This window comes from Aquarana catesbeiana, linkage group LG09 (assembly GCF_042186555.1).
Source record: "Aquarana catesbeiana isolate 2022-GZ linkage group LG09, ASM4218655v1, whole genome shotgun sequence".
NCBI classification, from domain to species: domain Eukaryota; kingdom Metazoa; phylum Chordata; class Amphibia; order Anura; family Ranidae; genus Aquarana; species Aquarana catesbeiana.
In genome coordinates, this window is record NC_133332.1 from 222,081,606 (window position 1) to 222,098,014 (window position 16,409).

Sequence of the window (16,409 nt, forward strand, 5' to 3'; positions counted from 1 at the left end):
CTATATAAATCCTGTATAATAATAATAATAATATACCAGGTGAAAAAGAGGTATTGAAGATACCTATTCCCGGAGGTATAGGACTAAAAATGTCAATTAGTAGAAAATGGCTGACACTGTGGTGCTGGCAAGGCTGCTTTCGTTTGTGGGCTGGAAATCCACAATTTGTAAAATAGGAAAGGACGGGAAGAAATCGCCAAACTGGCATAGTGTAGCACAATTTATTAAGTAAAATATCATATGAAACAAATAGAACTCACAAGCGAGTGATGGGAAGAGAGAGGATGACAGTCCGCAGTGGATTGTAATGAGCGGGGAGCTGTGTGATAGTCCTTGGTGGAGAAGAAATCCGGCTGTGGTGGAGAGCAAGATGAGCCTTGAGTCCGTACAGGGAGACCCCTTGAACTTTTCCACATTTTTGTCATGTTGTATCCAAAAACGGATTTTATTGAGATTTTATGTGTTAGACCAGCACAAAGTGGCACATAATTGTGAAGTGGAAGGAAAATGATAAATGGTTTTCAACATTTTTTACAAATATCTGAAAAATGTGGTGTGCATTTGTATTCAGCCCCCCTTTACCCTGATACACCTAACTAAAATCTATCAATTGCCTCCACCTGTGTAATTTAATCTCAGTATAAATACAGCTATTCTGCAAAGCCCTTAGAGGTTTGTTAGAGAACCTTTGTGAAAAAACAGTATCATTAAGGCCGGGTTCACACTGGTACGACAAACGCTCCGACATTGGGAGCACAAGTCGCAGGATGTGTATAAATGAATGGTTTCCTATGAGAGCCGACACAAGTCAGTCCAACTTTGAAAAAGGTTCCTGCACTACTTTGATCCTCCTTCAGCCCATTGAATCTCATTGAAGTCGGATCATCGTCTTAACTGATCCGATGTTGGCATGCGACTTGTGCTCTGATGATCTTGAAGGGGAATACCATGCCCAAAGAAAAAAACTACACAGAGTCCCTCTCCCCTTAGGTCTGGCATTGGATTTTAAGGGGAACCCCCATGCCAAAAAAATGGTGTGGGCCTCCCCCCCCCAAAATCTATACCAGACTCTTATGCAAGCATGCAGCCTGACAGGTCAGGAAAGAGGGTAGGGACGAGCTAGCGCCACCACCGAACCATACCAGGCCATGTGCCCTCAACATGGGGGGGAGGGTGGGTGCTTTGGGGCAGGAGGGGCCCTGCGCCCCCACCCCAAAGCACCTTGACAAGGGCCTCGTCCCATGCCAGTGGTTGTCTGGGTCTGCGGGCGGGGGGCTTATCGTAATCTGGAAGCCCCCTTTAACAAGGGAGGCCCTCAGATCCCACCCCCACCAATTCACCTACAAAAAAAAAAAAAAGTGTCAAAAATAAAAACAGTACACAGGTTTTTGACAAAGTAATTTATTAAAGCAGCTCCGGCGTCTCTTCTCCTTCCGAATTCCTCTCCCTCCGCTGATGACATCTTCCTCCAGTTCTTCTCCCTCCGTTGATGTTTTCTCCCATGGCGTGGGGTTCCCCTTAAACTCCATACCAAGATGAAGGGTCTGGTATGGTCTTAAAGGGGAGACCCTATGCCGTTTTTTTTTATTATTAATATTATTATTTTGGTGTGGAGTTTCCCCTCAAGATTCATACCAGACTCAAAGTGCCTGGTATTGTCGGTATCAAAGTTAGATCCCATTAATTGAGGTCAGACTTCAAGTCGCAGGGCAAAGTTGGATCTACAGTCCTATGACAGTCATGTTGTACCAGTGTGAACCCAGCCTAAGGCCAAGGAACACACCAGACAGGTCAGGGATAAAGTTGGGGAGAAGTTTGAAGCAGGGTTAGGTTCCCAAGCTTTGAACATCTCACGGAGCAATTTTCAATCCATCATCTGAAAATGGAAAGAGTATGGCACAACTGCAAACCTACTAAGACATGGCTGACCACCTATACTGACAGGCTCGGGAAGGAGAGCATCAATCAGAAGCAGCCAAAGAGTCCCATGGTAACTCTGGAGGGGCTGCAGAGATCCACAGCTCAGGTGAGAGAATCTGTCCACAGGACATCTATTAGTCGTGAACTCCACAAATCTGTCCTTTATGGAAGAGTGGCAAGAAAAAAGCCATTGTTGAAACAAAGCTATAAGAAGTCTCGTTTGTAGTTTGCGAGATGCGGGGGGGACACAGCAAACATGTGGAAGAAGGTGCTCTGGTCAGATGAGACCAAAATTGAACGTTTTGGTCTAAAAGCAAAACGCTACGTGTGGCAGAAAACGAACTGCACATCACCCTGAACACACCATCCCCACTGTGAGACCTGGTGGTGGCAGCATCATGTTCTGGGGATGCTTTTTCTTCAGCAGGGACACGGAAACTGGTCAGAGTTGATGGGAAGATGGATGAAGCCAAATACAGGGCAATCTTAGAAGAAATCCTGTTAGAGTCTGCAAAAGACTTGACTGGGGCTGAGGTTCACCTTCCAGCAGGACAATGACCCTAAACATACAGCCAGAGCTACAATGGAATGGTTTAGATCAAAGCATATTCATGTGTTAGAATGGCCCAGTCAAAGTCCAGACCTAAATCCAATTGAGAATCTGTGGCAAGACTTAAAAGTTGCTGTTTACAGACACGCTCCATCCAATCTGACAGAGCTTGAGCTATTTTGCAAAAAAGCATACGCAAAAATTACACTCTAGATGTACAAAGCTGGTAAAGAGGGGGCTGAATACAAATGCACGCCACACTTTTCTCATATCTATTAGTAAAAAAAATTGAAAACCAATTATTTTCCTTCCACTTCACAATTATGTGCCACTTTGTGTTGGTCTATCACATAATATCCCAATAAAATATATTTACGTTTTTGGTTGTAACCTGACAAAATGTGGAAAATTTCAAGGGATGTGAATATTTTTCAAGGCACTGTGTATGTGTGTATATATACAGTGGGGACGGAAAGTATTCAGACCCCCTTAAATTTTTCACTCTTTGTTATATTGCAGCCATTTGCTAAAATCATTTAAGTTAATTTTTCTCCTCATTAATGTACACACAGCACCCCATATTGACATAAAAACACAGAATTGTTGACATTTTTTCAGATTTATGAAAAAAGAAAAACTGAAATGTCACATGGTCCTAAGTATTCCGACCCTTTGCTGTGACACTCATATATTTAACTCAGGTACTGTCCATTTCTTCTGATCATTTTTGAGATGGTTCTACACCTTCATTTGAGTCCAGCTGTGTTTGTACTGATTGGACTTGATTAGGAAAGCCACACACCTGTCTATAAGACCTTACAGCTCACAGTGCATGTCAGAGCAAATGAGAATCATGAGGTCAAGGAACTGCCTGAAGAGCTCAGAGACAGAATTGTGGCAAGGCACAGATCTGGCCAAGGTTCCAAAAAAATTTCTGCTGCACTTAAGGTTCCTAAGAGCACAGTGGCCTTCATAATCCTTAAAGGGAAGACGTTTGAGACGACCAGAACCCTTCCTAGAGCTGGCCATCCGGCCAAACTGAGCTATCGGGGGTGAAGAGCCTTGATGAGAGAGGTAAAGAAGAACCCAAAGATCACTGTGGCTGAGCTCCAGAGATGCAGTCGTGAGATGGGAGAAAGTTGTAGAAAGTCATCACTGCAGCCCTCCACCAGTCGGGGCTTTATTGCAGAGTGGCCCGACAGAAGCCTCTCCTCAGTGCAAGACACATGAAAGCCTGCATGGAGTTTACTAAAAAAAACACCTGAAGGACTCCAAGATGGTGAGAAATAATTTTCTCTGGTCTGATGAGACCAAGATAGAACTTTTTGGCTTTAATTCTAAGCGGTATGTGTGGAGAAAACCAGGCACTGCTCATCACTTGTCCAATACAGTCCCAACAGTGAAGCATGGTGGTGACAGCATCATGCTGTGGGGGTGTTTTTCAGCTGCAGGGACAGGATGACTGGTTGCAATCGTGGGAAAGATGAATGCGGCCAAGTACAGGGATATGCTGGACAAAAACCTTCTCCAGAGTGCTCAGGACCTCAGACTGGGCCGAAGGTTTACCTTCCAACAAGACAATGACCCTAAGCACACAGCTAAAATAAGGAAGGATTGGCTTCACAACAACTCCGTGACTGTTCTTGAATGGCCCAGGCAGAGCCCTGACTTAAACCCAATTGAGCATCTCTGGAGAGACCTAAAAATGGCTATCCACCAATGTTTACCATCCAACCTGACAGAACTGGAGAGGATCTGCAAGGAGGAATGGCAGAGGATCCCCAAATCCAGGTGTGAAAAACTTGTTGCATCTTTCCCAAAAAGATTAATGGCTGTATTAGATCAAAAGGGTGCTTCTACTAAATACTGAGCAAAGGGTCTGAATACTTAGGACATGTGATATTTCAGTTTTTCTTTTTTAATAAATCTGCAAAAATGTCAACAATTCTGTGTTTTTCTGTCAATATGGGGTGCTGTGTGTACATTAATAAGATAAAAAAAATGAACTTAAATAATTTTGAAAACATTCTAGAGCTACTTTAGGGGCATTTGTACCCTATGCGTGATGCATATTTACGCTTGGAAAAAATGCGGAAAAAACTGCGTGCAGAAACCTGCGTTTCCACTACACTCCGCTGTGAATGGAATGTGCTTTGGAGAAATTTTTAGTCCACAAAGGTGACCAGGGAGGAAAGGGTTAAAAAAACAAAATTAAAACACTGATCCAGTCGCTGCTACTCTCTTTTTACACTAGTGTGAACCAGAGCTTAGAGTCTAATGCTGCCAGGAAGCCAGTGGGGGGAGCTCTGGATACGGGCAAAAGGAAAAAATAGAGAACGACCAGCACAACTTTTGTATTGAAAGATAAATTGTATTTATTAAAAAGCAGATGCACTCACAAAAAACAATACAGAGGCTGCAGGTATGTAGAAGACCATGTCCTGCTGCACCTCCCTCCCCAATCTGACTGATCAGTCCAGCTGCTACCAATGGTGTACTGCTCGGCCAGTATGCAGAGAAGACTGCACCACTCCCCTGTTGGAGGACGCTGATGTGTAGGCTCCGTCGCTGTCGCTGTCACTGTAAGGTCCACCCTCTGGGATGTCCTCATCTGAAGGTGTGTGCCCATAAGCAAGTGTGTTTCAAGGGGGATTCCGCTTTCGTCAGCTTAACTGGAAACCACCTGTTGTCAAAATGTAAACTGGTGGCATTTACTACATACCTGGTATTCATCATCTAGTGATCACTGCTCAGCCACATCCTATAAATGGAACGAAACGCTGCTCACAAAAAATCAACCTTGTATATATTGGTTACCTGGGTAACATGATAAAAGCATTATAATAAGTATTGGCAACAGGGAGACTATAGCTCTGGGGAGCTTGTTTGTTTTTTCATTTATTTTAGGCATCAATGAAAATAATCTATTTTTATAAAGTGTGTGTGTAATAAATTTTTTATATATATATAAAATAAAAAAATTAAGTGTGTGCGCTCAGCATAAATGACTAAACCCAAACAGATTTGTCAGAAAACCTTTACTTTCCTTTCAGAATCAACATTTTTCTATGGGACACTATACTACAGAATACTCCATTGATTGCAATCAAGATTTGATAATTTGCAAACCCAAAAAATTTATTTTTCCTAACAAATTCATTCAAGTCCATATTGCAAAATTGAATACACCCTAATGAAATTCTTAGGCCCCTTTCACATATGCAGACCATTTGTCCGTTTTTCATCCATCTGTTGACGGATGATAAACAGACATCAATGCATCTCTGATTGTAAATGGATGATCATCCGCTTCAGTCAACATCCATTTTTTGGAATGGATCAAAGCCTTATTTTTCTTCCATTAAAAATCGGATTGTAGGAAAAACAGATGTAAATGGACAAACGGTCCATTTTTGCATGAAAGAATGGCTTTTGGACCCAAGTGGTTAAGGACTCTAGCTGGCAGATGTAAAAAAAAGGATTGAAAAATGGATGACAATCTGATGTGAACTTCATAGACTTAACTAATCAAACGAACGGTCTGCATGTGTGAAAAGGGCCTTTGGAGGAAAGCTAAATTTTAGAAAACAAAATCCTAATTAACAAGTATTCAGTGAGTCTAATTATTCATTAAACAGGTGTCCAACAGACAGTTGATTATAAAAGGCCGTTACCTAAAGCGGAGGTCCACCCACTGCTGCAAAAATTAGAAGCCTGCAGCTGCTGGCTTTTAATAATCGGACACCTACCTGTCCTGGAGTGCAGCGATGTTGGGTGCTGCCGCCTCCATTGCGAGTAAGGGAGCCTGGCAGTGTAGCCTTGCGGCTTCATGCTGGTAAACCCTACTGCACATGCGCGAAGCTCCGCTCCTCTCTCCTACTGGCCCGGCAGCCGGGGAAGGAGCCCGAGCGGTGAAACAAATATCCGTAGCTGAGGCTCCCGGAAGTGAGGACAGGATACCTGTGAAAGACAGGTATCCTGCCCCCCCCGGAAAGGTGCCAAATGTAGCACTGGAGGGGGGAGGAGTACAATGAGCGGAAGTTCCACTTTTAGGTGGAACTCCGCTTTAACGAAGAAACCCCATTTCATGCTGTCAGCAATGACACCACATGGAAGAGAAAAGTCACAAGGCCTGAGAAAGAAAAAATAATTTCTTTACACCAGAAAGGTGAAGGATATAAGAAGATCAGCAAAGCTTTACTTATCAGTCAGAATACTGTAGGAAAAGTGATACAAAAATAAACAAAGATGGAACTGCAACAATCTCAGACGTCCAGTCTGTCCATGGAAGTTAACACCTCGACAGGAGCGTCTTCTGATGAGAGGGGTTGAAGAAAATCGCCATGCAAGTTCACTGCAGTTAACTAAAGAAGTAGCCAAACTGGGGTGATTGTTTCCCGTTACACAATAGACTATAGAAAAGAGAATCCCCCTAGGATTGGGACTTTGACAGACCACCAGCTCTTAGAATAAAAAATATGTTTTTTTGATATACTTAAAGACGTGAAAGCGTCTATAACATACATAATAAAAAATCATTCCATACAAAATTGATACAAAATCAAAACAGAGAATATATACAAGATGAAAAAGGTAAATGTACTCTCATGGGGGTAGTGTGCCCCAATACCCGATGCGTTTCCGGTATTCTGGTACCTTCATCTGGGTTATGAGAGTTGTAAGTGTTTTATGTATGTATGGATTCCCATGGAATGGCTCTGTGTTCAAGAAGCACCAATGGCCCCTTAGATCAATAGCGTATTTTCATATGCGCCAGACCAAGATCATATGAGAATAGTACGTGTATTGTATTGCCGATATCAAGGAACCGTAAGTGACCCAACTAGGAAAGAGCGTTCGTTAGAACCTGTCATAAGCTGGCAATATCCAGAGACAGTCCCATAATGGTTGGCTCCTACGTGTGCCCCTTAAAGTATTCGGGTCCAGTGAGGGGTGCTTTCCCCTACTTGTGCTCTGAGCTCTGCTTCAAAACTGTATGGCATCGCAAAGGTGAGGCATACAGAAAAAATGAATGGTGCCTACAGTGACACATGGTGGTGGCAGTGTCCTTTTGTGGGGTTGCATGAGTGCTGCTGGTGTTGGAGAGCTGCATTTCATTGATGTTATCATGAATTCACAGATATACTGCTCTGTATTGAAAGAGAAGATGCTACCATTACTCCGTGCTCTTGGTCATCGTGCACTTTTTCAAAATGACAATGATCCAAAACACACATCTAAGGCCACTTGTTGTATTTCTGAAGAACAGGGTAAAAGTGATTCAGTGGCCAAGTACTGTATGTCTACTGATCTGAACCCAATCGAACACCGATGGGGAATTCTGAAGAGACAAGTTGAGCATCACTCTCCATCCAGGCTTTAAAAGAGGTCGTTCTTGAAGAATGGAAAAAGATAGATGTTGCAATATGTCCCCAACTTGTTCATTCTATGCCTAGAAGACTTGGTGCTGTCCTTACAAATCATGGAGGTCATACAAAATACTAGATGTAGCAGTTTTAGTTGTGGGGTGTATTCATTTTGTTTACATCAACTAATTTGGGTAAAACTGAAGATTTTGTAATCTAAGTTATATTCTTAACCTTACTTTTCATGTGATGAGCTAAACAAATGTTCTATAAAACTCAGGTTGGTCAAAGTTTTGGAAATTGTTTTCGTGTTCCTTGAGATATTGAATAAAATCTTATTTTTAAAAGGGGTGTACTCATTTATGCTGCACACTGTGTGTATGTGTATATGTATGTGTATATATATATAATGTATATGTGTGTGTGTGTGTGCGTGTATGTATATAATATAATGGGGATGAACAGATGATAAAATTAACAATCATGAAATGACCATCCCATTTTGGAATTACCAGATTACCATTATACGATTTCTCATGATACATTATCTCTACCCTTTTGCGCTCTTTCTCTGTTTTTGTCTTTCACAGATCCAAGGGGGCCTTAGGAATGTTTCAGGTCTGCTTCCTAGTAATATAGCTGCACATACAGGGCCAGTGCAAGAAAAGAAAAAAAATGAATTGAATTGGCATAGTTACATGCAAATTGGGGTTTAAAGCAGAGTTCCACCCAATAGTGGAACTTCCGCCTATTTGTCTCTTCCTCCCCTCCGGTGCTACATTTGGCACCTTTTCAGGTGGGGATACCTGCCTTTTGACAGGTATCCTGTCCCCACTTCCAGGAGTCCGGGCCGCGGCGCATTACAACAGCGGCTCGGCTCCCTCCTCCTTTCCCTGCCCCCAGACCAGTAGGAGAGCGCAGCGGTGCCTCGCGCATGCATATTAGGGACCCGGCGTGAAGCTGTAATGCTTGGGCTCTCTGTTTTTTGAGCATGTTTTATATACCCATAGGCAGTGTGACAGGTGGGTTCTAGCCACAGCCAATCACATCCTCCAGAAATGTGAATTGCAGCATAAAACGCAGCAAAGGGCAATGGGTAATGTAGTTTACCTGTCAAATGATAAGGAGCAGCACTGAGCTGATGCTGGTTGTAAGTCCATATGCCCGGCCCCCCTAAGGCTGCTTACACACTGGGGCGGGCGTTGACGGTAAAACACTGCTAGTTTTAGCGACACTATTTGGCTGCTAGTGGGGCGCGTTTAACCCCCGCTAGCGGGCGAATAAAGGGTTAAATGTGCCTGTGTAGCTCCGAAGCCGGCAGCGGTGCCCATTAAATTCAATGTACACCGCTCCTCCACTGCCCCAAAGATGCTGCTTGCAGGACTTTTTTAACGTTCTGCCAGCGCATTGCCCCAGTGTGAAAGCACTCGGGCTTTCACACTAGGACTGCAGGGGAGGCATTTTTCAGGTGCTATTTTTAGCCCAAAAGTGCCTGAAAAACACCTCCAGTGTGAAAGGGGTCTTAGAGGAGTAATGTGCTCACCTAACAGCTGGATAAAAATGATATTACAGGAATGAAGGTGGTTTATTTCCTCATTTTATTGTTTCCATGATTATATTTTTACAGTGCTGTGAGAGCCTGATTGTTCTGACTTGACTTCAGATACTAAAGGCTGAATGTGAGACCCCTGGTAACAATATGCAAGAATATGGGGCTACCATTGCTGAACTCTTCTCAAAATGCTAGTTACCTGGCTCTAATGCTGATCCAGTTGATTCTGCTAAAATTCTTTAACATGCATCTCCCTGAAACAAGTATGGGAATATGGAGTTCCGACTGCACTTTGACTTTCCAAATCCGCACACTTCTTCCATGGCCAGTGACTTAAATTATTTGTGACTGAGCAACTACTGGTATTAATAGGAGTTCAGCAGTGGGTCCCCTTTATTTCACGTATCGCAGATTTTTAATTTTTTTTTCATACTGGGAGCCTGCAAAGCATTGCATCCATGATCAGTAGATCACAGGTGCAATGCAGGACTCCTGCAGACTGTCTGTGTAAGCTGTCTTCTTGTACCTCGTTACAGGAAGGCAGGTACACATGACAGGAAGAAACGATGAACTACCTAGAGCTCATTGAGAACTACAAGTTGACGGCCACAAAGGATATCGGTACTTGTACTTTATTCATTCACTGAACTCTGTGAATGAATGATGTAGCCAAGTGGGTGGAGCCCTGCACGGACATGGTGTCTTTTTTTTTTTTTTTAAATCGTGACAGCAAATTTGGGGAGAAGATCCCCGGCTCGCAGTCACTAGAGGTGAATGGCTGCAGCAATCGAAACATGTTCCAGCCTAAAAACAGATGGAACATGTAACCTGTTCCCAAAGGTGAACTTATCCTTTTAAAGATGCTTAAGCTGTCTAACCACATTCTTTATTTTGCCTCCTGATAAATGTTCATTTCACAAATTAAAATCTATAACTGTGGATCCGCTATTGTTTCATGTGAGATAAATATTTAAAGACCCCAAATTCCTGCAGTTCTGTAGCTATAGGTTTTGCTTGCTGTGAATCTGGTACTCTAAATAGCAACGGGCAAGCATGGCGCCCCTTGTTGGACTCCCCTGTGCTTCTCTGCTTTTTTTTCCTGAAGGTACTGCTGCAGAATTGGCAGTCTCCAGTGCTAGTGCTTGGGCATATGGATATGTGCCAGTAGTCAACCATTGAAACTAAAGCTGGCCATAGATGATGTGATTTTCTTTGGTTGCAGGAAAGAAATTTGCTTGATTCACCCATCGAGCCTGGCTGGGGGGACTCTGGGAGCTGTCCCTACTGTGAGAACACAATGATTATTACATAATCACATGCCCAAAATCCGGTCGATGGATCAACTTGGGTCCAATCAGCCCGCCCATAGATGGTTCTAATCTCATCCCTGCTGAACTGGCTGAGATTCTAACGATCTATGGCCGGCTTTAGAAGTGGGCTTAATAACATGTTGATTGGTCAGGGTCTCCTGGTGTCAGAACGGGAGGCAGGGTGCCTCAGGAATGGTCCGATTTTAGTGAGGTCTTCAATAATTGGCATAACTCTGCAGCTCAGACTGAAGTAAGATGGGTGGATCAGCCTCCGAATACTCGGGTAAGGGCACTTGATTTGGGAAGAGTACTAGTAGAAGCAGTGGTTGGTCAGTACTATTATTGTACAACTGTAGAACCTCTTTTAAACACTCTTATTAAATAGGATTCCACTTTTCTTTCAAATGGCCTCCAAGCCTGCTTCATGTGTGGTTTATGGCTTCCTGGGACTTGTTGATCAGCAGTTGGAGAATCTGTCATTACTTAGATTTGTTAGTTTGACTTTAAGTGGACCCTCTAATGCAGCTGTGTGTCTTTACCTTCCAGCAGGAGAACTGGTTTGCAAAGGCGCTGCAAGAGAAGAAGGGATTTATTATTAAACAGATGAAGGAAGATGGCGCTTGCCTATTCAGAGCTGTTGGTGAGTGCTTTCTGTTTGTGTCAAACTTATGTGGATCACTGCCAACAGAAGTCCATGGTTTTACCAACCCAGGAGACTCTTTAACTAGAGGGAAGGGGGTCAAACTACTGAAGGTATGAAATACAGGCACCCTTAAGTGGCTGCATGTACCAGCTTTAGGCCCCATTCACACTTGCGAATAGGGCTGTTTATGATTAGATGCAGGAGACCCAGAGGAAGTTCCTGCCATTATCTGCTGGCGGGAAGCCCCATTGAAAACAATGGGGGGCTGACAGCTCCTGCAGCTATTCGCAGACGTGTACATGTAAATGCTTGAGCAGAGATCACCTGTGAATGATCGGCTGGACTGTTGAGGGTCGATACATGCGAGCGGCCATGAATAGCTACAGGCGCTGTCAGCCTCCCATTGTTTTCAAGCTTTCAGCCCATAACTAATTGCAGGAACCACCACTGGATCTCCTGCATCTCATCGCAAACTGCCTTCTTTGCAAGTGTGAATGGGACCTTTAAGTGGAACTCTAGCCAAAAAAACATTTCTGGCCTTTTGCATTGTAAAAATAAATGAACACTAATGAAATGTGTGCAATGTGTGGCTTCTTCTGTATTACTCTTATATTCCTTATCCCCCAAAACTTAGTTCTGGCTGGAGTACATAGGTCACAGCCGGTCACTTGCTCTGCAGCGTGTCCATCTGAGGAAAAAAAAAAGATCTTACATTAATTTTAATTATGCAAGGAGTTCTGTCATTGGAGGAGATGCAGATGCAGACTATGATCTCTCCTCCTTCAGTCAAAGCCTTTTATTCATTGAAAATAATGCTAAATGGTTTCAGCATGGACATGCTGTAGAGCGAGCGACCTCTGTGATCTGTGTACTCCAGACGGAACTGTAAGGTTCATTGCTGGCTGCACTTTACGCGCTGAAAGTTGATGTTAACACAGCAGCAGCTGCCACACATTGCACACACTTCTTTACCATTCATTTATTTTGTGAATGTTTTTGGTTGGAGTACAGCTTTTTCTTTTCATAGCACCAGCAGTCCCTGGGTTTTCCCAGACACGAATCTGCAATTAGATTTGAGATGTAGCTCCATCTGCTGGTGAAATCTTGCATGTTACCGTGGTAGTCATTTGATCTAGGCTTTTTCTCGTATATAAACCTCAATGAATTGTCTGAAGGAGAGGAGGTCTGTGACCTAGTGATTGCTCTATTTGTTTATTTAAAAGCTAAGTTCACCTTTAGGAGCATTTTACACCCATATTTAGGGTGTAACATTTACAGTGAGGGTAAAAAGTATTTGATCCCCTGCTGATTTTGTACGTTTGTCCAGTCTATAATTTTAATGGTAGGTTTATTTTAACAGTGAGAGGCAGAATAACAACAAAAATATCCAGAAAAACGCATTTCAAAAAAGTTATACATTGATTTGCATTTTAATGAGTGAAATAAGTATTTGACCCCTTCACAAAACATGACTTAGTACTTGGTGGCAAAACCCTTGTTGGCAATCAGCGGTCAGACGTTTCTTGTAGTTGGCCACCAGGTTTGCACACATCTCAGGAGGGATTTGGTCCCAAGTCATTAAGATTTCGAGGCTGACATTTGGTCACTCGAACCTTCAGCTCCCTCCACATTCTCTATGGGTTTAAGGCCTGGAGACTGGCTAGGCCACTTCAGGACCTTTTAATGTGCTTCTTCTTGAGCCACTTCTGTTGCCTTGTCCATGTGTTTTGGGTCATTGTCATGCTAGAATACCCATCCACGACCCGTTTTCAATGCCCTCACTGAGGGAAGGGGGTTCTCACCCAAGATTTGACGGTACATGGCCCCATCCATTGTCCCTTTTGATGTAGTGAAGTTGTCCTGTCCCCTTAGCAGAAAAACACCCCAAAGCATAATGTTTCCACCTTCATGTTTGACGGTGGGGATGGTGTTCTTCTTGTCATAGGCAGCATTCTTCCTCCTTCAAATACAGTGAGTTGAGTTGATGCCAAAGAGATTGATTTTGGTCTCATCTGACCACAACACTTTCACCCAATTCTCCTCTGAATCATGTGCTTTCTTGAGCAGGGAGACCTTTGCGTGCGCTCCGGGATTTCAGTCCTACACAGCGTAAGGTGTTACCAATTGTTTTCTTGGTGACTATATGGTCCTAGCTGCCTTGAGATCGTTGATAAGATTCTCCTGTGTAGTTCTGGGCTAATTCCTCACCGTGCTCCTGATCATTGAAACTCCACGAGGTGAGGTCTTGCATGGAGCCCTAGACCGAGGGAGATTGACAGTTATTTTGTGTTTCTTCCATTTGTGAATAATCGCACCAACTTCCGGGAGCCAGAAATCTTGCTGATTGATAGGGGATCAAATACTCATTTCACTCATTAAAATTCAAATTAATAGATAACTTTTTTGAAATGCACTTTTCTGGATATTTTTGTTGTTATTCTGTCACTGTGAATAACACTTGACAGTTATTTTGTGTTTCTTCCATTTGCGAATAATTGCACCGCTTTTCACCCTCTCACCAAGCTGCTTGGCGATGGTCTTGTAGCCCACTCCTGCCTTGTGTAGGTCTACAGTCTTGTCCCTGACATCCTTGGACAGGTCTTTGATCTTGGCCATGGTGAAGAGATTGGAATCTGATTGCTTCTGTGAACAGGTGTCTTTTTTTTTTTTTTTTTTTTTACAGGTAGCAAGCTGAGATTAGGAGCACTCGCTTTAATCTCAGCTCATTACCTGTATAGAAGACACCTGTGAGCCAGAAACCTTGCTGATTGGATAGGGGATGAAATACTTATTTCACTCATTAAAATGTAAATCAATTAAAAAATTTAAATCAACTTTTTTGAAATGCGTTTTTCTTGATATTTTTGTTGTTCCTTCTCACTGGTAAAATAAACCTACCATTAAAATCCTAGACTGATCATTTCTTTGTCAGAGGGCAAACGTCCAAAATCAGCAGGGGTTTAAATAATTTTTTCCCTCAGTGTAACATGCTGCTATATGCCCACCTCCCGCCACCAGCACTCCTCGGTCAGTGACAGCGGACGGGTATCTTCTCGTCACTTTTTTTGAAAACAGCGTGGCTGTGCGGTGCTCCGCCCATACAGTTGTGTCATTTATTCACGGTTTCCTGTAAATGAATGAACTACAAGTACTTTTGTGTGCTGCGGCAAATGGCTTGTAGTTAATGAACTGCAAGGGAGCAGGTGAGCACTCCTAGTTCATTAATTCTTCTTGCAGTTCAGTAACTGTCTGCCCATACAGGAGGTACGGGCAAACAGCTGACTGAGAGTCTGCAGGATCCTGGCATTGCACCCACCATCTGCTGATTGCGGGTGCAATGCTTTACAGGCTGCAGTGTAAAAAGGTAATAAATGCACATTTTTTTCCCCTGCAAAAATATGTGCATTTATATTTTTTTCTGAAAGGTGAACTTATCCTTTTTTATATAAATAAAAGCAACAATAAAAGTATCCAAAATGTATTGTCTGTCTTATTTCCTCCGTTTGTTATATGTACATACCGTGTTTATAGGCGTATAACACGCACTTTTTTCCCCTTAAAATCAGGGGAAAATCGTGGGTGCGTGTTATACGTCGATCCCCCGTGATCCCTCGCCGATTCTGAGCCTTTGGGCGGCTTTCGGCAGCTCTCAGCGGCTTTCGGCCGTCCTCGGCGGCTCTCGCAGTCCCGCGTGAGCCGGCAAAAGCCGAATGCGTCCGAAAGCCGCCGAGAACGGTAACGGTGGCGCCATTTTTAAATGCCAGATGTCTGCGATGGACACTGACAAGGCTGCAATGGGGGACAAGGCTGCAATGGGGGACAAGGCTGCAATGGGGGACAAGGTACAGATGGACACTGACAAGGCTGCAATGGGGGACAAGGTACAGATGAACACTGACAAGGCTACACTGACACTGACAAGGCTGCAGATGGACACTGATGAGGCTGCATTGATGGGCATTTAAATGTAAGTTTTTTTTTCCTTAAACTTCCCTCCTAAAAGTTTTTTTCCCCTAAAAATCCCTCCTAAACTTGGGATGCGTGTTATACGCCTGCGCTTGTTATACGCCGATAAATACGGTACTTCACACACACACAAATGTTTTCACACAACTTTCACCCAAGTTTCGCACAGAAAATGTGTTAATCCCGTCTGAAAGTTGTGCGCATCTTGTGAGAAACCTTTCCAAATGCACCTTTCTTAATGCGTATCTAAGCCTAAAACAAAAATTCCTATTTCTCCTTTGTTCATCGAGGGACACAGCGCCTCCTTAATCTTGACCATTGGGTTATATCGCCTCTGCAGGAATAGGACAGGGCAGAACATAAAACTTGGCTACGCCCCATGGACCGTTCTCAGTTAGTATATAACCCCCTCCCTGCTTTGGGTATTCAGTTTTTTTTTCTGTCTAGTCAAGAGTAAGGACCTAGCACCTTGCTGGGATCTTTTTGGTCCTAGCAATTTTTTTTTCTCCTTCCATGCATCTTTTCTCCTGGGAGATCTACAAGTAACTTCCGAACTGGGTGACTGGCTGGATAATCTAGATCCAGTGGTCTCCCCAGTCCAGCCAGCGAGCGCGTGCAGACCGCAGCTACGCGCTAGGTCGGCCGTGACATAGCCTTAATGAAGGGAGGCTGGCCTGTGATTTAAACGTTGCGCAGGGTCACATACAACTGGGCTTCGGTCCGAGTCGCAGCACCCCCCTGGGTGACAACCCCCCACTTCAGTGGCAAGGGTCCTGTCTGGAGCGATACCCATGTCCATGGAAGGGTAAGTACTTTCCAGGGATGGTCGGACCTGCCTGCATGATCCCTCCTCCCATCCCTCAGTTTTAAGCTGGGTTTCCCCCTATCTCCCCTCCATTCCACTTTTGTAAGTGTTCCCTGAGGTGTGGGGAGGGGGGACTCATGTGCTGTTGTGTATACTGCCCTGCTAGGTGGGAGGGCTAGTGTGTGCCAGTGTGGGTATAGTACCTGGAGGGGGGTCCCAATGCAGAGGGAGCAGTGGAGGCTTCTGTGGATTTTGGGAACTATCTGGCAGCATTCAGTGGCCATTTTCCCTTAGGCT

General features: G+C 43.7%; 1 protein-coding gene across 2 annotated transcripts in view; it reads left to right on the plus strand.

The window, feature by feature from the left end:
- The window catches only part of OTUD5 (OTU deubiquitinase 5), a 118,500-nt gene that overhangs the window by 30,152 nt on the left and 71,939 nt on the right, over nt 1–16,409 (plus strand). The window contains exon 2 of one of the 2 annotated variants that reach the window (XM_073599793.1): nt 11,248–11,338. In XM_073599793.1, coding sequence (XP_073455894.1) covers nt 11,248–11,338 — 91 coding nt within the window. Of the gene's footprint in view, nt 1–11,244; nt 11,339–16,409 lie in introns of both variants that reach the window. The other variant, XM_073599792.1, reaches the window with a different exon arrangement.